At 36.9% G+C, this 26246-nt stretch overlaps 1 protein-coding gene across 6 annotated transcripts; it reads left to right on the top strand.

Annotated features, from left to right (window-relative positions):
• The first annotated feature begins 1464 nt into the window (after nt 1-1464).
• LOC112506082 (E3 ubiquitin-protein ligase PRT6) lies at nt 1465-26246 on the top strand. 6 transcript variants are annotated; one of them, XM_025110111.1, is made up of 21 exons: nt 1465-1736; nt 3781-4872; nt 10136-10730; nt 10908-11322; nt 11425-11565; nt 13489-13732; nt 13818-14540; nt 16910-17107; nt 17232-17920; nt 19425-19476; nt 19585-20221; nt 20789-20849; nt 20955-20992; nt 21307-21515; nt 21615-22150; nt 22235-22339; nt 22421-22487; nt 22821-22898; nt 24416-24484; nt 24810-24916; nt 26027-26246. In XM_025110111.1, the coding sequence occupies exons 1-20, from the start codon at nt 1653-1655 to the stop codon at nt 24882-24884; spliced, it is 6108 nt and encodes a 2035-aa protein (XP_024965879.1). In that variant the 5' UTR covers nt 1465-1652; the 3' UTR covers nt 24885-24916; nt 26027-26246. The 6 variants fall into 6 exon arrangements, with proteins under 6 accessions (XP_024965879.1, XP_024965878.1, XP_024965876.1 ...); XM_025110110.1 differs by having other exon boundaries at nt 10136-10733; XM_025110108.1 differs by having other exon boundaries at nt 10136-11322; nt 17232-17450; nt 17517-17920.

The raw sequence follows: 26246 nt of genomic DNA, 5'->3' as shown, positions 1-26246 counted from the left end.
AAAGTTTCTTCGATATCTCCTATTAATGATCAAAACTTGTTTTCTATAGATGACGGAGGCAGTGCTCGGTGGTGTTGAAAATACGATGGTTGGATGCCATCTTTTTTTTTCATTTTGTTTAACAGTGCTTCTTTTAGAACCGGAGTTGGTCAGAGATGTTGATAGCCGACGATGGTGATGGCTACAGAAGTGGGAGGAGGCCGTACATGGGATGTGCATGAGTGTTATATTTTGTTTTTTTCTTTCTCCATGAAACGCTTTTTACACTTGTACTAATGGCATCTAACCATGTACAATAAAAGATTTTTTTCTAACACATGATAAATTGACCATATTACCCCTAATTTAACGGAGATAGAGTTAACATAGTTAGTCATGGGACCATATTCGTAACAAAAATGAAACAATGGTGACTATGGTTGTAAGTAGTTCTTTAGGGGGGACCCAATCCATAATTTTCATATAACTATAGGGACTAAATATGTAATTTACTCTATTATAATTAATCAGATTATTGTAGAAGTAAAGAATATGTGGGTATGACTTGTAAAGTTAATAAATATAAGGGTATTTTTGAAAATTTATATAATTATAAATTAAATAAAAGTATTCTAAGAATATTCTATTTTGATGTAAGAAATTGTATAATAAGATGAAGAGTTATTGATATTTACACCAAAATAAGAATATGAATAGTTCAGAGTGGTTGAAAACATTTTGTATCCGATACACATCAAGACGACGTTTGGTTTGTTGGAATCTGACCGAATATGATAAATTGTAACTGTCAGTTCTGTTGATCAAATTCTATGCGTTTGGTTCGTTCTTTGAGTTTTGGCACACAGTTCCAGTTCCACATACGGCGTAATTTAAATTCTTTGACTTTCAGTAAGGAATTTCAATTCTTTTATCATCTCATCTTTTGAGAAAGATCATTTTGCTCTTATATTTACCGTATTCCATTCTATTCCACCACGATGTCGTCATCATCGCTGTCACTACCGTCACCACCACCACCACTACCACCATCATTGTCTCCATCACCACCGTCGTCGTCGTCAATACCACCACCACGGTTGCCGTGACTACCATCACCATCGTCTCATTAGTTAGCTTACTGCATTCACTATCTCATGCAAAAAACATAAATCGAAAACAATTTCCTCTTAAAAACATTGATGCTTCAGCATTAGGAAAACGTAATCACAGATATGAGAYATCAACTACTCCTCGTATGTCACGGACTATTGATAAAGTAATACGAACTAAAATACGACAACTCGTCGTTGTCAAAAACATCATATAGAACTCGTAACGTGAGGGACTAAAAAGACAATTAGTGAAAGATAAAGGGTGTAAATTGAGAAAATGGTGAAAGTAGTGGCGGTGATATGATTTAACTGCAGAAAGCATTTTGTATGTAAAACAGGAAAAAAGGGGAATTCTGCACGCAATTAGTCCTTTGAACCGTGGTTCTTTCTCGAGAGCCTCGAGTGGAGAGGGGAGTTGTTAATATCTTGTACTCCAAGATAAAAGTAAAAGAATCTGGAAGTGGAAAGGGATTAGGATTTTTATGCAATACTGCTTCAGCCCTGGGGCGTCGGAGTTGTGAAATCGGCAACTGTTATTGCGCCGATTGGTTTCTTCGGTATATGTTCAGGATGGAGATTGATTCATCATCATCATCCTCCGAACCTAATACGCCTCTTCTTTCCCCAAAAGATCGTATACTCAAGGTACTAATTTATGTGTAAATCTTACCCTTAATTTCTATCGAAATTTGGGCGTTATTGACAGTGACAATCATGGATTGGGAATGTATCAAGAAATGGGAAATTTGTTATTGATGTCATGATTATTCTTTCCGTATACATTTGGATTAGTTGGAAATTTTTAATATGATTGGTTCTTACTGTTTCATTTGCAATTTTCAAGTGAAGGGATAGTAATTTTTGAACGAATACTCTCCCTAGTTTACTAATTGTAGAATAGAGGGAGTACACTGATCCTCCTATTCAATGGGGGAAGTTCACATTTTGACGAGTAAAAAGTCAAAATTAGTTGTTTTCATGCTAAAAGTTGATTGAATTCTTTTTCTTTCCCTGTAAACCAAGTTTTTCTCTCACAAGTTAAAAGAAATTGTAGCAGATTATAGGTTGAAGTTTATCGATATTTGACCCTCAAGTGAAACTTAGATAGATGTTAATTTTTTTGCTGGAATAGGGGGAGTATAATGTTTTCCGAAGATCATCTTTTGTTGGCAGTTATTTCATATTTGTATGAAAATATGCTGTTATCAGTATTTGCTAATAAGCTTCTTCTTTTCCTTACTTCAGATTTTTTGGTGGTTTTGCTTCTATCATGAATGTAATGAGATAGCTGTTTAATGATTAGACAGGCTGAAGAAATTTATTAGTTACGTTGTCGGGTTGCAACATTTAGCAAGTCAATAGGAAAATCATGTAAGTAGAAAAAATATAGGTTGGAGTGACACATGTAGTTGACTAGGCCTTAGGAGATATAACTTTCACGGCAGGCTGTTCTAGAGGAGAGTTCAAGATGGGAAAATTTAGGGTCTTCATTTTTATAATAAAACACGTAATGTGATCCATCAGACGACCCTATAGGGGGGTTAACTCACTACAATCCTAAGATCATTTGTACTTGAAAGAGCTTAATCAGGGAACTGATGGGTTTGTCTGGTAGACATTTATGCTGATCGATGATACGAACCTCTCCACATAAGAAGTAAAGCAACCTAAAAGAGAACCATTTTATTTCATGGTTATGGAAAAGGGATAGATGATTTTTAGCATCATGAACTACTTTAATATTTTCAAGCACCAAAACCGGTGATCTACTGATACGTGATTTCACAAACATACATCCATAGTGGTACACATAAACAATGATTTGGGGGAGATGGTTTTTGTCCTTTGCCTATTATCTTATGTGTTTTTGCTTGGTATATGCTTTCGCGTATGTTCCATCATTTTTGATTTTTTTCGTGGAGAGGGCTTGCATTGTTCCAGTGTTGTAGCTTGTGGTATAACGGGAATGCCAAATTGAATTGCTTAGCTTTGACCAAATTAATGAATATATCTCTTAGAGTTCAAAAGTATTCTTCCCTACTCACTAGTTTGGTGCAAAACATGAATATTGCGTTTCTACTTTAGATAAACACTTTAATCGCTGGGAACAAAGGTTTAAAGGAGAAAAAGGAGAGTACAGGAAAAGAATGCTGATGATTGAAGATAAGTCATCAAGTGGAAGTTTATGACTTGTAAGATAGAGGGATTTAACCATGTGAAATATTGAAAAATAGATGATTGATGAGAAGTTCTTGAGTGAAATATTGACTTAATAGAGGGACTTGACTAAAGAATACTTTGGGATGCACGTCGATCAGTTCAGTTTTTGATGATTTTCTATCTACATATCTACTGATTCTCTTTTTGATACTATCAATATGTACACGTCTACTGCTTCGATGATCAAATGCATCCTACCATGCTAATAATATATGACTGTCTTGCATTTACTTGATTTGTCACACTTTTCCTGGATGGAAAGATAGCCAAACATTTTGTAGCAGATTTACCTTTTCCCTCTTCCAACCCTTGCATCCATTTTGGGCACGTCGTTATATGATTTTGCTTGTAATTATTGGGTATATATTAATAGCTCAGGAGCCTTGCTTTGTATTTTGATTTTTAATGCTTCCTCTTATTATAGAACAGAAGCTTATGTAAACTGTGTCAACATTTTTCTGTATGTCAGAGGCTTGTCCTGATAGGAATTCCTGAAGAGAGCCTTGAGCATCAGGAGTCCGGGTTAATTTCATATGTTAAGGAAAACAACCTTCAAATATCGGAGATCGTCTCTGCTATTTTGCCAACTGATGTTGAAGTAGAGGCTGCTATGGAAGCACAGACAGACCCTGCTAGATCAAGCACCGACGATTTACTACATGAAAGCATGACCTGGTTGCAGTGGTTGATGTTTGAGGGTGATCCTGACGACGTCCTACAACGCCTAACAATGATGAATGTTGGGCGGCGTGGTGTTTGTGGGGCTGTTTGGGGCCACAATGACATAGCATACCGTTGTCGAACATGTGAACATGATCCAACTTGTGCAATTTGCGTCCCATGTTTCCAGAATGGTAACCATAGTGACCATGATTACTCCATTATATACACTGGTGGTGGATGCTGTGATTGTGGGGATGTGACTGCATGGAAGCGTAGTGGTTTTTGTTCTAAACATAAAGGAGCAGAACAGATACAGCCACTTCAAGAGGATGTTGCAAATACTTTAGGTCCTGTTCTGGATTGCCTTCTCCTTTGTTGGAAGGACAAACTGTTATGTGCAGAGATCATCCATCAAGCTAGTGTTGATGATAATGTTGCCGACCAGAGAAAGGTTGCAGATGAGCTGACATCTGCAGTTGTGGAGATGCTGATGGAATTTTGCAAGTGCAGTGAAAGTTTGCTTAGTTTTGTTTCCAATAGGGTGTGCTCTTTGGTTGGTCTGTTGGATGTCCTTGTAATGGCAGAGAGGTTCTTGAGCATGGATGTTGTTAAGAAGCTTCAGGAGTTGCTCTTGAAACTACTAAGTGATCCTTTTTTCAAGTATGAGTTTGCAAAAGCTTTTTTAAGGTATTATCCTGCAGTTGTAAATGAAGCTGTAAAACAGGGTAAAGATTCTATTTTCAGAAAGTATACACTATTGCCAACATTCTCCGTACAAATTTTCACGGTCCCTACTCTGACGCCCCGACTTGTTAAGGAAATGGATCTCTTAGCCATGCTGTTGGATTGCTTGAGCAATATATTCAGCTCTTGTTCTAGAGAGGATCACCGACTACAGGTATAGTCAACTAATATGATTATTCTTATCAGTGCATTACGGTCTTTAGCATCATCATTGTATTTTGTGATGCTTCCCACTTTTGTCCTTAATCTCCATTGTGAAGTCCTTATTTCAGAATTCAGATCATGAGTTTTGCTGTCATTAGATTATATTGCATCACGTGATGATGATTAGGTTCAGAAGTGTATCCATGCAGTTATATGGCGGAAATTTCAAGAATCTTATCTATCCCCCCCACTTTTGACATAAGGCTTTTACTTATATACATTGCCAAACCCTAAGGGGTTGCTAGTCATTCTTAAATAGTGGTGATAGTTTCTTGTTAATTTCCCATTTTTTGCATTGCATATGAATATCAAGTACATTACTTGCGCCATAGTTGTTAACTTGATATGTTGATTTTCTATTGCAAATTCATATACTTTCTTCTCCAATCTACTTCATATCTCTATTTTGATTCCAGGAAGGTGTATTAGAGCAAAGCTGGTTTTGGTGAAAATTTCTTTCCACATATATCCTTTGCATGCATTGAACAACTTCCGTCTGCTTCTCTTTTGTTCATAGTTCAACAACTAGTGAACATGAATGTTTTTTCGTAATCTAATCAAGTAGTTTGAATAAGATTTATATATGGCCCTCGCAACATAAAATGAAATTGTTGATGGTCAACAAGTATAAATAACAGAAATATTCTGATTAATTGTGGTTTTGATTTCTGTAACAAGTTGTTCTTAATTCATTGTGATAGTCATATGTTCCAATTGTGTGTCAAATTTGTAGGATATATTTTCTGGTATTCATTCTGCACCTACAGATCCGATAATCAGATCACATTAACCAAAAAACTTGTCTAATCTACAATGAACATTTCACCCTATTCTAGTGTAATTTACTGTGCCAAACTTATTAATTTCAACTCAAGGATTCAATTGTTGAAGTCTTAGGATTAAAGTTCACAGTCCAGCTCACTTACCGTCGATTATGTTTCATCACTTGTCGATCTGGTTATTAGAGCTTGAGGTAACTGGTCGTTTCTAGTTTATCTCGTGGGATACCTCCTGGTCCAGACATGCAGTCAAAAGACGTGGATCATCCCTGCTTAATTAGTAATCTCTAGCAGAGGGTTCAGCCACTAACATGAGAGAACTTCTGCCTTAAGAAATACTCCAGAGTGCTTCTAAGAGGATTACTTGGGAAAACATTACTGCTGGTGAAGATATTATTTGTCGAAGAAGAGATAGGTAATCTTTATGGGCTCAGGATGAGAAGAATATTCTTTATCATGGAAATTTTGTGCCAACTAGTTATCAAAGGCACCCAAGGTCCAGGGAAGTTGACGAGCACAAGAACACTGAGTTTCAACATTTTTAAATTGGCTACAAGGATATATATCCAGCCAACTAGGTATGGGTGGCAGAGTCTTTTCATATAATGGGATGTATATGCATGGAAGGTTCAGATAGCAGTCATGTATATGCTCGGACATGCTGAACACTGGTAATAGTCTTACTTTTGTGAGCGGAGGCGACCTTACTTGTGCCACAATTTTCTGGACCTAATAAACAGATTCACTCTATAGACAATGACAACATTTTGATAAATTCAAACAAATTCAACAGGTTGAACAACATAGTAGTTTGACAAGCTCATGGGTCTGGTACTGATTGCAGCTCCAATTTTACTTGCATCTTAATTCATTAAAAAGATGAATAAGGAGATGATAACGCTGCTAAGACCTAGGATCTTCTTCAAGTTACATAAGAAAGCAAAATACAAAGGAGTACAAGCTGTATGCCTAAGTTGAAGAAGTATGCAAGACCCCTAGACCACCTTGTCCCATTAAAGAATGCACACATTGCCAAACTATTTTTATAAAATCAACAACTGATCTTTAGGACGGAAATTGAAAGGAAGAATACATCTGGGCATACGTATGGACAGCCCATTTTCATGACAATCCTGATGACTTGCTTTAACAAGAAGCAGATGAGATAAAATTGTCCATGCAAGAAGTACAGAAAATCTGTATTATTGACCAATTCAGCGAACATTTGTTTCCTAATCTCATACATGGGATAAATACTTGGTTATTGACCCTAGGACACATGAAGTTGTGGTGTTGGAGTCTTAGTGGTCACAAACTTGTCTTGGCAGCTAATGGCACTAGATGCTAAACGAATAAAACGGGATGCATTCAAATGGCAGGCGTGTAAGAAGGATTTGTATGTATGCCGCCATTGGTAGCTGTGTTGTAGTGCTTGGAGTCAATGGATGCTATAGCTCGTGTAAGTACTGTTTGATTTCAGAACCTCCCATGATCTTCAAGAAGGGAAAAAATGTTGTGCCGAGATAATGCCGGTTGCAAGGATCCAACTCATATAATGTTGAATGGGGATTATTCTGCTGGAGAAAGGCTACGTTGAACTTCTGCTTGCAGTGAAGCCTACATTGGGGGTGGGGGGATTCCCACAACATAATGACAACTTTACTCTGATGTTTAAAGTCACCAATGAGCATCAATTTGCTAAGGGTATGGTTTTAAAGTTCTTGCTGGATGAGGACAAGTGCTTGCTAAGGCCACTACCTTCCCCCATGTAAGATAGAGCATAGAGCAACATATTCTGTTCTTGCCTAGTTCAACATCCTTTTCTGTTATATTTGATAGGAAGGTATTTGACCAAAACAAGGAGATCGGAAGATTAATTCTCAAGTGCTGGTGGTTAAAGTGTTTGGGGGTGAGCCACTCCCCTATGCATCTCTAGCCATCTAGTCGAAGAGGGGTCATGCTTGTAGACATGCTTCTGATTACAAACATATTAAACTTCCCATCGTCAAATAGAGATCCAATTTTTCAATTGATGATCTTATAGATGAACCAGGTGGGGGGGGGGATTAGTCATTTTATCCAACTAGTCCTTGTAGTTGGCTACCACTAGCACTTCTTATGATCACTTATCTGCTAATTTTAACCAGTGAAGGCCAAAATACTATCATACTTTCTTTTTTGAGTTCGTATAAAATATAAAAAGCAACTTCTATTACGTGTATATAATTGTGTTTACAAGTTGACCTCAGATGCTTGCACTCTTTTTGATGCTGCTGGAACAAAATAACAAAATGAAGACCATGCTTTGATTTTTAGGTCATAAGAGGTGATGATGCACATCGTTATTTTGAGGGAAAGTAATGTAACATAATTGAATAACGATAAAATAGCAATTAAGGTGTGCCACCTTTGTTGTAGATAGCACATAAATGTTAAAGCTTAACCAAATCGCTTGGAACTACATAAGTTGACGGTCTTGAGATCTTTAGACCCCATCAAAAGATAAAATTTTGGAGGGAGATTTGGTTAAGATCATATCAACTCATAGATGTATTGGGAACATAATGATCACTTCAATGAGGCACTAGATGTTATCGGTTTAGTTTTTGAGGTGGATATTGTTCCCATATATGCGCTAGGTTATATCTGGTGGCCTCTTGGATATTTGTTGGCTTTTCTATTTGAATATCTTCTCTTGATGTACGTCTCCTGTTTGTTTTTGGTGATCCTTGTTTAGCATATGGGTGTGTGCCTCATTTTAGGGGATTTGTTGGAGTGCATTAAGAGAGAGAGAGAGAGAGAGCTCTATGTGTAACACCCCAAATCCTACTTCGGGTGTCGTTACCTTCTTATTGATTCTACTGAGTCTTGTATATGAACTTGAGATTTAACTTTATTTATAAAACTTAGCTTTATGATTACAACAGAGTTCAAATACTAGTGGAAATGTAACTCAATTGCTTGCTATTGATTAGAACAATACTTCTTCATGATATCCTTCTTTACTCCTTCCATGAGATATATAAGCTAAAAGCTTAGTGAGTAATTATGGTTTCATGAATAAACAAGTTTAATGATGCTTAACATTTTGGGAATAGTAATTTACTAGAACTCTTGATCATGCACAAAAATAATCTTTTTGTCATGCATAAACATTCTTTTGAGATCTCACTTGAAATATGTTAGTATGCCATACTTGTCTTGGGGTTTGCCAACCCCCGGGTCCATAAAGGTTGCCTCATAAGGTCCGTTTGCAAGACGCCTCTTCGTTCTATATCCCTTACGTTGGATATTTGTGGTCATACATAACATGCATAAAACTTTCATGCCTTGTGTGTAAAACACATCATGACATTCCATCATACATATATCTTGGCTATATAAATGTATCATCATTTCGTGTAAAGAAAATGTTATCATTTTTTCATAATGCATAAAATACATTTATATAGCATATATGTATCTCAGTAAATCTCATAACGTACTTACTTTGATTATGCCTAGCTTTCCCTTAATTCTTTTCTTCAAGCTTGATTATGTATAAAGAGAGAGATTTCTTATTTTTTTGTATGGAGCTAATAGTAACACTTCAACCCTTATATATAAGTGAATTCATTGCATTAACTACTTGTTTTTCTTGTTCCCAAAATTGTACTCTTATGAGAGTTTAATATCTCATTTTTTAGGATAAGAGAATCTTGATACCTCATGCTTAATATAAAGGAATCTTGACACTCATGCTTCTACCAGTTATTTGTCATGCTTTTAACTCTTGCTTGTCATCATGAATTGCCAACACGTGCTTCAAGCCTTGTCAACTCATAACTAGCTTGCTTTGTCATGCTTAGTAGACTTGCTTTGTCATCAAATAGCTTGCCAACACATACTTCTAGCTCTTCCAACTCATCACTTTGATTTCTCATGCTTTGCCTTGTAAGCTACTTGTAAACTACTTGCCTTATAAATATGATAATTTAATGGATGCTACAGCTGATGGCACCTTTTTAGAGTACTTAAATTGCTCATAATATTTGTATTTAAGGCTTAAAACATTGTAATTCAACAAATATGAAACTAGGGTGTTACACTATGCATGGTTAAGAGCGAAGCTTTAGTTGTGAGCATCAAAATATAGGAGATTGATGGCATTAAAATTTTGGAGTGCCATACGTAGTCAATCCACGAGTTGACGCGATGTGATAATCCAGAAGAGGACAATTCTTTTACATTACAGGTTCATATTTTTCAGATAATGTACTAACAATTCATGTAATCGAGTCCAAGTAAACAAGTGAGATTGGAGATCATCTCTTTCGATAGTAACTGGATTTGTCATCTTTGATGTTCAATTTATCTCCTCTGCTTGATGTCTTCTTTGTTTGACACTTCATCTAGTTTTTATTTTCCAATCTGCGTTCCTTTGATTTTTTTCAGGTTTCCAAGTGGGGAAACTTGTATGAAACAACTCACCGTGTGGTCGAAGATATTCGATTTGTCATGAGCCATTCTACGATACCTAAATACATGACATGTGATCGGCGTGATATCTCAAGAACGTGGATGAAACTCTTGGCTTTTGTGCAGGGCATGAGCCCTCAAAAGAGAGAAACAAATATTCATATAGAAGAAGAAAATGAGAATATGCATTTACCTTTCGTTTTAGGCCATTCTATTGCAAATATTCATGCTCTGTTAGTGGCCGGAGCATTTTCTATGAGTAACAGAGAGACAGAAGATGAATCAGTTTCCACTATGTATAAGCAGGATATTGATGAACAAGATAGTGTAAGACATGCAAAAGTGGGGAGACTTTCACAAGAAAGCTCTGTTTCTAGTGTGACTGGCAGGGGCATTTCATTTGATTGTGAAATGAAGTCTGTTGAAGGGAATGCTGATAGTTTGGCAGTCCTGACTTCTATTTCATGGTTAATGTTCGAGTGTTTAAGGGCCATAGAGAACTGGTTGAAAGTGGACAATACATCAGGAGCTCTTCGCAGTGTCTTAAATTCAAGAGCAAGCAATTCTTCTGGTGGTAATTTCTTTCAATTAAAGAGAACACTATCTAAGTTTAGAAAGGGCAAAACTATTTTCAAGTCACCTAGTAATCATATGGGTTCTCAAGAATTTCATACTAAGCAACTTTCTTCACTCGCTCATTATGGTGTTCATCAACATTTGAACGGGTCAAATGACACCATTTCTGCAGGTTTTGATGATCGTCTTGTGGAAGGAGATTATACAAATGAAATAGAGGCACTTACTGTTCTGAGTTTGGCAGATTGGCCAGAAATTCAATACGATGTTAGTTCAGAGGAGATATCAGTACACATTCCATTACATCGTCTGCTCTCATTGGTTTTGCAAAGAGCATTAAAGAGGTGTTATGGGGAATCTGCATCGCCAGATATGAGGATCATTGGTTCTGCTGATTCTTCGTCAGCCGTATATGATGATTTCTTTGGCCATGTGCTAGGTGGTTGCCACCCTTATGGATTCTCTGCTTTTGTCATGGAACATCCTCTGCGTATTAGGGTATTTTGTAGTGAAGTTCATGCTGGGATGTGGCGGAAGAATGGGGATGCTGCAGTACTATCTTATGAGTGGTATCGTTCGGTTCGCTGGTAGGTGAAAAATTTCAAATAAGATCTGATAGACACATATCTTATTTGGTAGAAGCTTGTGACATTAATTTCCTTTACTTTTTTCTCTCGTGCACAATGCAGGTCTGAGCAGGGTTTGGAGCTTGATTTATTTCTTCTACAGTGTTGTGCTGCATTAGCTCCAGCAGATCTTTATATTACTCGAATTATAGAACGTTTTGGTCTATCAAGTTACCTTTCCTTGAATTTGGAAGGAGTTACTGAGTATGTATCTTTTCTAAAACTTGCTCCTTTACTTCCCTCCTCGTGTGGTAGAACATGTCATGGTTGATTCTCTTAAACTATTTTCAATGCTCTCATGTCATGTGTGGCTCTAAATGGTGCTATTTTTGCCTATTTTTGGCTGCTGATTTGTGATCTATGGTTATTGCTGCTTTTATGCATGGACCTCGTGGTTATTTTGAAGTCTGAGATCGGGAGAAACTCTGTTAACTAGATTAGCGATTGCCATATATAGGCTCACAGAGATTGGTCCCGAAATTATGCAGCCTTACAAGTTTTAACCAGTATCTCGGTAAATTTCTTAATACCCTGACTATATATAGGGGTAGTATTTGGGGATACCTCATGATGGATAGTGTTTGTTGACGAGGCCCACACACTAACACACATGGCCTGCGGGTTGGGTTCCGGTGAGAATGGATGTTATGGTGAGAAGGGTAAGAAGGGATCTCCACCCTTGGATCAATCCTAATTGAAGATCAACACTAATGCGGTGCACCAAGATGCACCGGATCAATTCCCGTGATAAGTTCAATTCATGGGGTGGAGGTGAGATTAAAAGTGATCAAGGATACAAATCCTTTCTTACGCGATCCTTTATCCATGGCCTGCTTGGTGGAGCCGTGGAGGTACAAGAGTTTGTGTGTTGGAAGATTCTTCCACAAAGCACTCATCTTTATGAGGTATCCCTAAAAACTATTTATCATATGTATTAATATGCCCTTGATGCTGGATGTCTTGGATATTCCACTAAGTTGATATGTGCTAGCAGTTAGTGAGTTGGAATCTCTTAGATGGTAAGATCGTATATAGGGCAGATTCTTCTGAATATTATAGTCCATCTATGTGCTGTGTATTTATTTATTGATTTTTATTTGTCTCTTTAACTCTTTTCTAGCCTAAATGCATAAGTTTTCTTTTATTAGGTGTTTAGAATTCCCTACTGATGCTTATAATTTATAATTATTTGATAAGTGCATCAGTCATCTGTCATAAGACTGCGGGATCAACTTACCTTTCATCTGGTGTACTTGATTTGTGATGTATTACGCACTATATGTATATGCGGTTGATGTCAACTATTACTATCGTACCAGGATTTGTGTTTATGTCTGCATTGTGTTATCCTTATTAACTCTTCAAGTTCTGATAAAGCAACACTTGAGAGCCACTGACACTCAATGACCCGCATCATTGATTCAGCGTATATGGATCTTGTATGCTTCAAATCATATGGTCTTTGGTTGTGCATTTGAAAGTACAGATGTGTACTGATGAAGTGCAGTCGTAATGCCTTAACTGCTTCCAATATTCAAACTTGTTTGTTTAAGAAATGACAGTGAGCTTCTCATTAATTTGCTTAAATCATTGTTGCAACATAATCTGTTATGGTCTTGGCTGTGAAAATATGAGGCCACCAAAGATCCAATCAGTCCAATATTATCGGACTTGGCCTTACGTGTCATTATTATTTGTGTTTACTACTACCATATTTCATCTTGACCTTCTTTTTAATTTGTAGAGTTTTAAAAGTGGAAGACCGTTGTTACTATTTATGTAAGCAATTGTTGTCGGTTGTTCAACCACTTCTATGTCTAGAATTTTTTGAATACAAGCGCTGGATCGATATCTTTGATCCATTATGTTCTGGTGATTGGTGGACTTGAATTATCTAGAGACCCATTACAACTTTTTCTTGTAGAACTTTGATTTGAGCCTCAGCGTCATGACCTCATTGGTTGTCATTACATTGCATAAACGATACCACTGATTTCGTAACATGAACAACTGAACATTAGTAGTAGAGATATCAATCCTTGTTCTATTTTATTTCTCTTGGTAAGTTTGACATGTGGAACTTTACAATAGTTATGATGTAACACAAATATTGCATGATATTTTCAGCTATGAAGCGGTTTTGGTGCAGGAGATGCTAAATCTTGTTATACAAATTGTAAAAGAAAGGCGATTCTGTGGATTAACTACAGCTCAATGTTTGCAACGTGAGTTAATTTATAAGCTATCCACCGGAAACGCTACTCATAGTCAATTGGTTAAGTCCCTTCCTCGTGACCTTTCCAAAGTTGATCAGTTTCAACAAATTTTGGATACTGTAGCTGAGTACACGTATCCATCTGGAATCAAGCAGGTAATGGTTTATAAAATGAGCATCTTTCCAATGCAAAGTTAAATTCGTCTGCATGTGCTTATTACAATATTGTCATGTGTGTTAGGGTATGTACAAACTAAGATTAGCATACTGGAAAGAGCTAGACTTGTATCATCCTCGCTGGAACTCAAGGGACCTGCAAGTTGCAGAAGAAAGATACTTACGTTTTTGTGATGTGTCTGCATTGACCAATCAGTTACCAAAATGGACAAAGATCTATCCTCCTCTTAATGGGTTAGCTAGAGTAGCTACATGTAAAACAGTTCTAAAAATCATCCGAGCTGTTCTTTTCTATGCACTTTTTACCGATAAGTTGATGGCATCACGTGCTCCTGATGGCGTTCTTATAACAGCGTTGCACTTGTTATCCCTAGCACTGGACACGTCTCAAAGGCAGATTGAATGTGGTGATCAATCAAGTCATGTAGATAACTCTATTCCCCTTCTGGCCTTTGCTGGTGAGGAAATATCTACAGGGTTCAATGATGGCTATGACAATCAAAGCTTATTATCGCTTCTTGTGTCGTTAATGAGGATAAATAAAAAAGAAAATATGTACAACTTTGTGGAATCTGGTGGGTTTGACCTCTCTTCTATGATTAAGAATCTCCTTCAGAAATTTGCCGAGCTTCACTCTGGATGCCTGACAAAACTGCAAATACTAGCGCCTGAAGTTGTTAATCAGCTATCTCATTCCAGACCAAGTGGTAACGCAAATAATGGTGCATCCATTTCAGATAGTGATAAGCGGAAGGCAAAAGCTCGCGAGAGACAAGCTGCAATAATGGTCGGTACCCATTCAATCACATTTTTTTATTTATTCTGTAACAGGAAATGACATATATACGTGTTGTGTGTGGATTTTCTGTTCAGAGAAGTGACATCTCCTCTTATGACCCTATAAAGTAACAATATTCCCATGTTTTACATTATCTTTTGACTTGTGAGGACGATATCATGACACGTCTCCTAAGCTCATTATGTTTCCACTTATTCTAATCATTTGGTAGGTGTACAGAGGCTGAAAACTGTGTGTGGAAGTAATATTAGACATCTCTGTTGAACTGAGGTATTGTGTTCTAGAAGGCACATTTTAGGTATGAATTAACCAATTCTTATTCCCCACGTAGTATCAGGGTCCCTTTTTCTTGAATAGAGGTGTAGGTCTCAAAGTTCAATTCTTCTATGCTGTCAGATATACATCGGCCAACAATTATTAAAAGATATCTTCCATTGAGTAGTTGGTGCTAGGCCTTCGGTTTATATGTGTTCCGTAGGAGCAAGGTTCTCAAAATCGTTTTGAGGCATAGCCTCGAGGCGAGGCGGTCCATAACCGCCCATGAGACAGCGCCTCCATGGTCTGTGGACGAGGCTTAAGCCTCAATTGGTGAAGCGGTGCCTTGAGGCATGAGGCGTTTTTGAGGCGCACGCCTCCCCAAACCCCATTTTTTTCTTCTCCATTTCTTACCTTTTTCTCTCTCAAGAAGATATTCATCTCAAAGGCCAACCGAAAAGTAAGTTCTTTTTAGTTTGTGTCCATATTTTTAGTTTATGTATAACGTATTATATTATATTATACATATTTCAGTCAATATCATATATGTATAATGTGTTAGGTATGTTCTTTTTGTATTTTTCTGTTTTCTGTATTATTTTATTTTCTGTTTTCTATATTATTTTAAGTTTTCTGTATTATTTTTCTGTTTTCTGTGGATTTGGAAGATGAAAGTGGTAGTGATTATGGATACGATTGTGGAGCTATACAACTTGATCATGCTACGGGGAACTATAAGTTGTAGATTGATATGTTTTTAGACTTATAACTAGTATTTATGAATATATGACGTTTAAAGTTTGGATGGAATTATGTTCTGCTTACCATTAATATTTATGAATTTTATTTGTTTTACGCCTCGAGGCGCAAGGGCGTGGAAGGAAAACGCCTCGAGTCCCAATTCCGCTTTTTAAAACCTTGCGCAGGAGAGAACTTAAGCAATGTACAAATCCCAATTTTAACATTCTGTTTTTTCAACTTTCACGTCCAACCTAGAAGCTTTATGATAGATGTAAAACTTCTAGGCAAGGAATGTGATATTTCAATTCTTCTACGTAACTGTCCTACATCATCCAGTCCACTGGTTGTATGTCCAACCTAGATGCTTTACAATCACATAGTGCTTGCATGTTGATTTCTGTTCATGGTTAAAAGTGCTGCCTCATGTAATGCCAAAACAAATATAATTTTTTTGGGGGGAGGGAAATCAAGTGTTTTTTTCTACACAAATTGGAGATTTCTGCTACCTGAGTGAATGAACATATTTAAAAACAAATCTTCACTAGTATGTTTACATACATATACTCTTATGTTGTTTTTTATTAAGAATATTTTAAAGGTTCTTGCATACAGGTCTTGCTTCCCAGAAAGACAATTTTCTGAGGCTTATAGAAGACAATTATGATCCTGTCTGAATGTAATTGGATAGTGTTGTGAAATTTGTGGTTACTTTTGTTAAAATATGTTATATTTACATATGTTATATTTACATGACATGTGCTTGGAAGTGGAGTTCTTTGACATCAGATGGACCAAAGATCTAAGGTGAAGAGAAGGATCTTATGTATGACATACATAATTCTATATCTGCTTCCATGTTTGAATAATTTAGCTGATTTGGGGGCACTCTACAAAAGTAGACTAGGTCAGGTTGGATGTCCATTTGATCTGCTAGTACTTTCTGTTTAATAATCCAATACTTCTTGTAGCATAACAAAAATCTTCTTCCTTAGATGTCTAATGTGTTAAGTAAGTATGTTATGTTTGTGGTGTGATGAACAATACAAGTGCATAATGCTGTACCTTCTTACCATAAACAAAATAGAGCATTGCCATTATACGGGTTATGTGCCGCGTTTTTCTATTTGTCTCCCGGGGTTTAATTACATTCTTTCACATTTGCAATCTACATGGAATTCAAAATCTGCCTTCCCTTGGACACTCTGGAGCTTCTTCAGGTTATTCATAGCTGGGCTTGGTGATAGATCTATCTTTATTCTTGTTCAGTTGTTTTATCCCAATATTTGGTAACACTGTTATCAAGAAGACTTTCCTACATCTGATATCGTTTTAATTTTTGAGTTCAACCATGTTACATGCAGGAAAAGATGAAGGCACAACAGTCGAAATTCATGGAGAATATAAATTTAACAGCAGACAATGGCTTGAATGATTCAAATGATGCTGAAGAAAGCTCTTCTGATATTGCAAATGATTTAGATGGACCTGAGCAAGTAACCTGCTCTCTTTGCCACGATGCAAATTCCAAGACTCCTGTGTCTTTTCTAATTCTTCTTCAGGTTGGTGATCCCAATTTCTGTTCCTTCTTTCATTTATTTTACATTTAATCATTGAGGACTGACCATGAGACTTTTATAGTCTTTCATCATATCAAACTGATCTCATCTGAATTTCTGATACAAGAAATCCAGGCTTATGAATTTACTTGATAGAGGTCCCCCATCATGGGAAAAAGTTCACAGATCTGGGAAGGAGCAAGTCTCTACTAGTGAGGACGCATTGACTGTTCAATCTTCTGCACATCCTCTTTCAAACAGTTCAGAAACAATACCGTCATCCCAGTTAATGGATTTAGTTCAAAATGCAATCAATGAATTTTCTTCCACTGGTCAGCCAAGAGAGGTTGATGCCTTTCTAGAATTTATCAAAATCCGATTCTCTTCTCTGAATAATTTAAGTTTTCCTCAGACATCACCTGATAGGAGTGAACCAACCACAGCTTCCGGTGATGCATTTGAAGAAAATATGTACACGCTGATTCTGAACACTATGGAAAATCATTTGGTGCAACCAAATATTTTGAGGAAGGTCGAGGATTTCTCAGCTGCTGGATGTAGTTCAGACAGTGGTTCAAATGAATCTCTTTTGCTCGGAAAGTACATTGTCTCTATCTCCGATGAGATAGTAAATAATCCATCACCCTCAGAAAATGCTGGGTCTCGTAGTGGTAAGGCACAGGCAGGTTCAGTGACTTCACGCCTGCCATATGATGGATTTGGGCCTTCAGATTGCAATGGTATTTATGTTTCTTCCTGTGGCCATGCTGTGCATCAGGGTTGCCTTGATCGTTATCTAAGTTCACTGAAGGAAAGGTAAAATCCTTTTCATATAATAAGAACTTAGAGATCTGTTTTGTGTTCAGTGAACCATGTTCCACAAGTTTATTTGTTATCTTAGATCAATTCCTTGTTTTCAATGGATTTGCACCAAGAAAGATGCTTAAATACAGAGGTTTAGGAAAAAGGACAAAATTCTCTTAGGTCCCATTTGGTTTGTTGGATTTGATAGGATTTGTAATTCAATTCCATTCCAATCTCATGTTTGGTTTGAAGGACTGTTTGGATTTGAAATCCCGTGATTGCAATGGAATCCCACAAACATGGTATTTAGAAATCCCATGGGGGTTGGTATTTCGTGGGATTTCGTAGGATTTGTGTAATAATGTTTAAAATATGTTAAAGACATTTGTTTTGTAATAATCAATTAATAAAAAGGTAATTTAATTATTTTTATAATTATTTATCATTTGCTTTTATAAATTATTTATAAAAAATGGAGTTCAATTACCTTCCAAATCCTACAAATCAAACACACCAAAGATTCCAATAATCCCTCCAATTGCAAATCCTTCCACAAAATCCAAATCCCTCAAAACAATTCCATCAAACCAGACGCCCCCTTACTGTGTATAATCCCTAACAGGACAAAAGCTGCTGGTCGCAAGACATGAAAGTCAAGGGACCTCAAGCCTTAACATGTTATTTGGGAGCCTATTGCCAATAGAGTTCATTTTCATTAGTTGATACCATAAACATATCATTTGTTAACTGGGGTGTATTTAATAGCCGCCTACAAATTTATCGTGGAACTTCTCTTCTAAATACCCCTGCAACAATCTGAAATAGGGGGTAGAAAACACACCTTGAGAACACAAAAAAGCCATGCAACTAATATTGGCCCCACTCAAGTTAATTGTATCTGTTGCCTCCATATAGGATATCGAAGAGTAAGCTTAATGGATTTTTCCTTCCACATGCACAAAAACAAGCAAAAATATTGAAAGGCGTCATGTATTATATTTTGGTGAGATATGTTTTTCTTGGCTATGCTATAGCTATTTTGGACTGAAGAAGAATTGAATTCAACTGGCATTAAGAATGCTCAACTTGTGGGTCTTCTCTTGGCATATTTGGCGGACTGTCAAATTGATTTTGAGGGATGATAGAAAGATTATGATTAGTTGTGATTACTTGCTGTCAGTTCTTTTGCAGTGGTATAGTCATCAGTAGTCTGTTAAATCCTATATTCAAGATAGTCATGATATTTTGGATTCATTTTATCTACTTCTTTTGTGACTTTTTTTGTCTATACGGGGACAAAACATATGGTCAACCAGAGCTTTGTTCTTATCACAGTGTATATTTAGTCTCACTAGCGTGCACAAGGGTTCAATCTGTGGCTTTTATCTCTTAACTCTTTTCAGTTTTCACAAGTATATGCATTATTATTTTCATAGAACATGAGTGTAAATCGTAACTGTTTGAAAATAGCTAAGATGTGCGGAAACCCCTAAGCTGTTGGAAACATTGTGTGCAGATATACAAGAAGAATTGATTTTGAAGGAGGACATATTGTGGATCCAGATCAGGTGCATGTTGTTTGAGTCCATTCTTAATAGTTTCTTGGTCCATCTTTTGGATTTTGATGACACTAATTTTATTGGTTGTTCTTATCTTATTAATTCTTTGATGTCCAGGGGGAGTTTCTGTGTCCCGTTTGTCGGGGACTGGCAAATTCCATCTTACCTGATTTGCCTAGAGAAGGAGTGAAGGATAGTGGACCATTGAAAACTTCAAATCTATTACCTGCAGATGCTAATAACGAGTTACCATCCATGAGTAGAGGATTTGAATCTCTCCTTAGACAATCCCTATCGCTTTTGCAAGCTGCGGCTGACGTTTCTGGAAGGAATGAATTTCTTGAGGCTTTTCCAGTGCAGCGGAAAGGAGGAATGGGAACAAATCTTGAATCTGTGGTTCATTTACTACGTGGAATGTATTTCCCAGGCAACGATAAAATTTCAGGATCAAGTCGGTTAAGTGACTCTATGATTATGTGGGACACTCTCAAGTATTCCCTTATATCTACAGAAATTGCTGCTCGATCTGAAAGGACATCTTCGGCTACCAATTATGGCCTTAGTGCCTTGTATGAGGAACTAAGGTCTTCCAGTGGCTTTATTTTGTCATTATTGCTGAAAATTGTTCACAGCACCCGGGCCCAAAATTCTCTTGATGTCCTCTTACGATTGAGGTGTATTCAACAATTTGCAAAGTCTATATGCTGTGCTGATACTCTGAATGAACTACCCAGTCATGCTTACAGAGTTGGAGGTATATGCTTTGTTGCCAAATTTTAATAGTAGCATCATTTAATAAACTTGTGTTATCTTGTCCTCTTTTTCCCTTCCACAGCTTCTTTTCTTTTTATGTCGTCCTTCTTTTGCAAGTGTACCTTAGTGCTTTATGCTTAACATTTTGCTGCTCAAGTTCCCTTTAGTTGCTTTGTATTTTATTCTCTCAGAGTTGAGGATGTACCTATCACTGGTTGAACTGTTCTTTTTCCTTTTTCAGGTTCATTAAGTTTTTGTTTTTCTTGTGCTCTATTTCTATTTGATCCTCTCCTTCTGGGCAGGTCCGAGTTAATCTCTTAATAGCGTATGATTATACTGAAGCTCGTCAAGGAATCATAAATCTTCAGGATTAATAAAATAATAAGGGCATGTGTGTAGTAGCCAACTGGTCCACCTCTTCTTTTTCTTCTTCTTCAGGAATATGTGGACTTGTCCCTTTTTTGTGACATTGTATTTCACCTCCAATTTTTTTTCATAGTCTTCCTCTTCTTTCTATAGAGTATAGAGTTTGTCAGTTTTTGGGCTAACTTTCTCTCAACTGCTTTAGTATGCTGGGGGTCTGAACAGTCCTCATGGAAACAACCGCTCTACTATGGGGTAGAAGTAAGGTTTGCGTACATCTTATACTCTAGACCCTACCTTCGGGTGGGATATATTGGGTTTGTTTGGTTTGGTTTTTTTTTTTTTAATTTTTTAATTTTTGTTTGATGTAGAACTCTTGATGTTGAATGTCTAAAAAATGATCCGATAGGTATTTATTTTTCTTTGAATAATCTGTGTATCTTGTACATGACTATTTCTGATGCTTTGACTATTTGTTTAATGCATTCAGGGAGTTTTTTGTTGCTGACTGTTATAAGCATTATGGTGCTTATTTGTCACCAAGGATGATACACTGTTGTGTAGATGTTCCGTGTCTTGTCTATCACCTAACTTGCCACTTCAACTGCATTATTGATTATACAAGTTTTAGTGAATCATCTCTAAGAGAATAATACTATCACTTGATCCAGGCTACGTGTTTTGTGGAATTAATCGTATCCATGTTGTTCTTTTTCTTTCCAGAAAACATGATGTCCGTATTGGAAAATGTTGATATGGGCATACAATTCCCTGATGTTCAATTTTGGACAATGGCATCCTATCCTGTCCTTGCATGTGATGGTTTTTCGACTTTGATGTGGATCCTCTTCTGTCTTCCAGTCCCATTTATGTCCTCTGAGAGATCATTCTTACCTCTTGTTCATATGTGCTATGTTGTCTCCATAACTCAGGTTGATATAGCAACCTCTTTGTCATTTTATCTATTTCTTCTTTGTTTCAGGTCATCTATTTGCTAAGGTTTTGTTTCTTCTCTAATTTCTATCTTGCAGGCCGTAATAACATATTCTGGGAAAAACGAATGCGGTATGGACGATCTCAGTTACCATGATTCTCTTATCACTGACATTTTAAAATTTGTGGGTGAACGTGGATTCTTACGTCAGTATTTTATTTCCAACTATACTGATGATTCTCGTGATATCAAGGCAACAATTCGTAGCCTTAGCTTTCCTTTCTTACGAAGGTGTGCACTACTGTGGAAATTAATGAACTCTTCAACTTTAGCACCATTTAGTGGGGCTCATGTGTTTCATAGATCATCACAAACATTTGAAGATAGAATGGATTATGCATATGGCACCGGGGAAGAGTCTGTTGAAATTGATGAGTTGGAGAAGATGTTTAAGATTCCCCCACTAGACAACATAGTTAATGATGAGGTTTCACGTTCTTCGGTTTTAAAATGGTTACATCACCTTGCTAGAGAATTTGAAGTTCGTACTCCTTCAGGGGTTTTATACTCAACCCCTGTAGTCCCATTCAAGTTGATGATTTTGCCTTACCTCTACCAAGATCTCTTGCAAAGGTTCTTATTATTCTTATAAATATTGTCTAACTTCCATTGTGACTTTGATTTCTTGAAGAGGTTTGTATTATTCTGTATTTTCAGGTACATAAAACAGAAGTGTATCGACTGTGGATCTGTTCAGGATGAACCTGCATTATGCTTGTTATGTGGTAAATTGTGCTCACCAAGCTGGAAGACATGCTGCAGGTTTGTCTTCTGCTTATTTAATAATTTCGTTAGATTCCTATTCTGAATATGAAATAGAACTTGACGTGAGTTGTTCTTTAGGAATAACAAGTGCCAAACTCATGCTATGACTTGTGGTGCTGGTACTGGCGTATTTCTGTTGATTAGGGTAAGTCTCACCAAATGGATATCATGTTACTTTGCTTCATCTAACATATTTATATTTTTCTGCATACTTGTGAAAGTCACAAGCGCATCTAAAATGCTTATTATTACGTTAGTGGATAGGGGTCCTGCAACTAAATCTAGTCTCGAAAGTTTAGTTTGCCTCACGTGTGATTTTACTTGCATATGGAGAATCATATATCTATGCATGAACTGGAAAGCATGCAATTTGCATCTACAATGTGAATGGGGAATTGCAATTTCTGCAATTATGTCTGCAATTATTTCTTGATTTAAACATTGCATTCTGATATGTGATGCTGAAATTTGTGTGTAGAAAACTACAATATTACTTCAAAGATCTGCACGTCAGGCACGTTGGCCATCTCCTTACCTGGATGCATTTGGTGAAGAGGTAACACAAAGTTCTGTTGTTGGTGTTCTTTTAAGAAATTTATGGTATATATTTTTTGCAATTTCTGTCATTGAGCTGGCTGTGGAAAAAAGCATTAAAAATAAACAAATTAGATCTACAGCTTATTGAATTACCAATTATATGAGAAATAAGCATGTGTGACTGGACTTGTGGATTTTTTACTTTATTTGAAGGTTTTAGTTGTATTATAGCTGCAATTAGGTTATTTATACCGTGAAGAGTAGGTTATTTGTGTGACATCATAACAAGGTATGGTGGATGTTGCTTTCTGATATCCAGAAGTACCGAGTATGCCGAGCATTGTTACCCTGCATGGTTGGGGCAGATATGCATGCCATATTGTAAGAAGCCGTGTCATTTGGGGGGGGGGGGGTTAAGCTTTGTCAGTATACTACACATATCTAGTACCTTTGTCTTATGCTATTATATATGTGTGTGTGTGTATATATATATATTCAAAAACATGTACATTTGTATATGTGTACACACATAAATACACACACATGTATAACACACACACATAATACACAGATGCATGTGCACAAACACACATATGCATCTATATATATTCATCTATGCATTTATGTATTGTCTACCTATTTATACATGCATATATATGTGTGTGTGTGTGCCACTTAAGTATATGTGTATACTATGTTCATTTACTATATATATACACACCCACACAACATGCACACATGTATACTTTTTAGGACGGGGAGAGGTCATCGAGAACTATTAGACTTCAACAATATAGGTGATAGAAAGGCTTATTGTCACTTCCCGCAAGAAGGTTCCCCAGGTGGTCGGATTTTCTTAGACCATTCGAGATCTTGGTGGAACCTCAAACAGTCAAGAAAGACCAAGCATGTTTTAGAAGACTCTTCATCTTTCAGGGTTTATGTCTCTTGATTGTTCTGTGTAAACATTTAGTTAGAATGAATGTTCTAGACTTGTATATAGAGGCCTATAAATGGATGATAGTCGTTTGTAAAGCACTGAAAAGACGTAAGAGTCTATTAGGTTCTCCCCGCTCTCTCTGGAGTTCTTGTTTGTTCATTTTGCTTGGTGTTCCGGAGTTTGGCTGCCTTAGTATGAGTACCAAGGGCCGCACAAGAGCTTGTGGAGACAACTTCTTGACATTATGGTCTGCTGAGGTTGGTAACGATCTGTTAATGTGCAAGACCTTGGAAATGTTTGCGGTCACTCTAATGGAAAGGGTCTGATACCTAAGTTTTCGGCTTTCCAAGGTATCAGACACGCTATTCTTTGCAGTGGTTTGTAAGAGAGCTAGTTTTTTTCGATTCCAGAACTTGGTTTGATATCATCGAAGTGTCTAGTGTAATTTTTTTTATCTTGCTGAAGGAGAAATTCATGTGTATATATGAGACTGAAGCAAAGTGTTAATAGCTTTTTTGCATGTTTTAGATTATTTTTGTAAATGGATACCGTGTAAAGTTTTGTATTAATAAATCCCATTGTATATACTTTTGCAGGACATTGAAATGCATAGGGGGAAGCCATTATATTTGAATGAGGAACGCTATGCGGCTTTAAGTCACATGGTATCACCAATTCCCATTCCCACTTATTCCATTTTCTTGACATAACTTATACTTGTGTGGTCTTTTCATAATTGGGTACACTTTTTCGAGACTTTGAAGTCTGGGGCCATTGATGATTTCGTCTAGTAGAAATGATGAATTCCTCCAAAGCTTAAAAGTTATATGCTCTAGTTGGTGAAATAATTGAATATTATATATCATTGCCATCTATAGTTTACAACTTCCTGTATTTTAATCTTTTATGATTCCTCAAGTATTAACAGACAACCCATCGTGTCCATTTATGCTTATTCCTAGTTTGCAATATTGATAATATTCTTGCTAGGTGGCTTCTCATGGACTTGATCGGAGTTCGAAAGTGCTGCATCAAACATCAATCGGTGCTTTTCTAATGCTTTAGATTGGAATTTTCGTAGATGAGCTCTACTGGAGGTCTGTTGCTCACACTCTGTTCTTGTAGCTTGTTTTTTCTATAGCTTCCTCCTGGTACAAAGTTCATGATTGCTAAAAAGGGTTACGCCACCTGGGGGCTTTACCGGGGATAACTAATAAAAGGCCCAGAGCTGGGACAAGTTTTGACATGACATTAAACAGGGATAGGACATTGACTGGCAGAAGGAGGTCCCACCAAAATAGGTGGAACAAAAATACGGGAGATTGATAAATTACTAAACTACCCATGTCAAATTAAAACCATAGAACCACTCACAATTCTTTTACCTATTTACTCTTGCCTGCCAAGTCCAATCCCATCTTGTTCCAAACGCACCCTCATAACTCTCAATCATGGGATCTAGCTTAGGATTCACAGTAGGCTGACGGAAGATAAGAAGCTGTAGTTTATTGAGCTATGTTCCATACAGATTTATCTGGAACTGTTTGTTCTGGATCTGATCTTGTGGTGGTTTGACATTTCATATGCTTACATCCCCAACTTTTCTTTCCCTATCATAACCGACTTGTATAATTTGTTCCCTTTCGTACTGCCAACAATCAAAATTCGATCTATTTTGTCATCCTACACTTCCCTGGTTAAGAGTATCGACTATTATGCTGAGAATAACTTTTCTCAGGCTGTAGAAACATATTTGTTGAATTTAAAATCATTTCCACACTGATACCATTTGTAACATCCCCGGCAAACCGTACCAGATATTGTCCGTTTTGTCCACATCTGGACTCACGATTTTAAACGCATCTAATAAGGCAACCTTTGTTCCCCCTCCCAACCGATGCAGTATCTCACAATCCACCCCCTCAAGGAGCCCAACTTCCTCAGTGGCACACTAGTCCAGCTCCCGTCTTTTAACTTTGACCCCGGTGTCCGAGCATTTCTACAGGTGTACAACAAAACATTTGATGCATATCATTTGCATGCATATTTCATAACTTTTTGCAACACATATATCAACAATGTATCTTGATTTTTAAATGCATGAGTAGCTGTCATGAAAACAACTTGGTGTGCTAGATTCAAGATTATTGTTTTATTTGGTTGAGATGATTATGATTTGATGTAATTGGTTTTTCTATTGTGGGCAGAGGAGTGGTGGATGTGGTCGGAAGGAGGGATTTTCGTCATGCGAAAGACCAAATTATGGCGTCGTTGAAGTGGATTCTCAGCCTCCTAAATCTTATCTGTACAGTTATTGTAAATAACTATGAAAACTTATGCTCAAAATCATTATGCTTTAACTGCGAGAAACAATATATGGCGACGACATCTCTGGTTGTATAAATATTCGCCAAATTTCGGTATTTA

The sequence above is a fragment of the Cynara cardunculus genome (genome assembly GCF_001531365.2).
Source record: "Cynara cardunculus var. scolymus isolate 2C chromosome LG 2, CcrdV1, whole genome shotgun sequence".
In the NCBI taxonomy this organism is placed as follows: Eukaryota; Viridiplantae; Streptophyta; class Magnoliopsida; order Asterales; family Asteraceae; genus Cynara; species Cynara cardunculus.
This window is presented reverse-complemented; position numbering and strand designations above follow the sequence as displayed.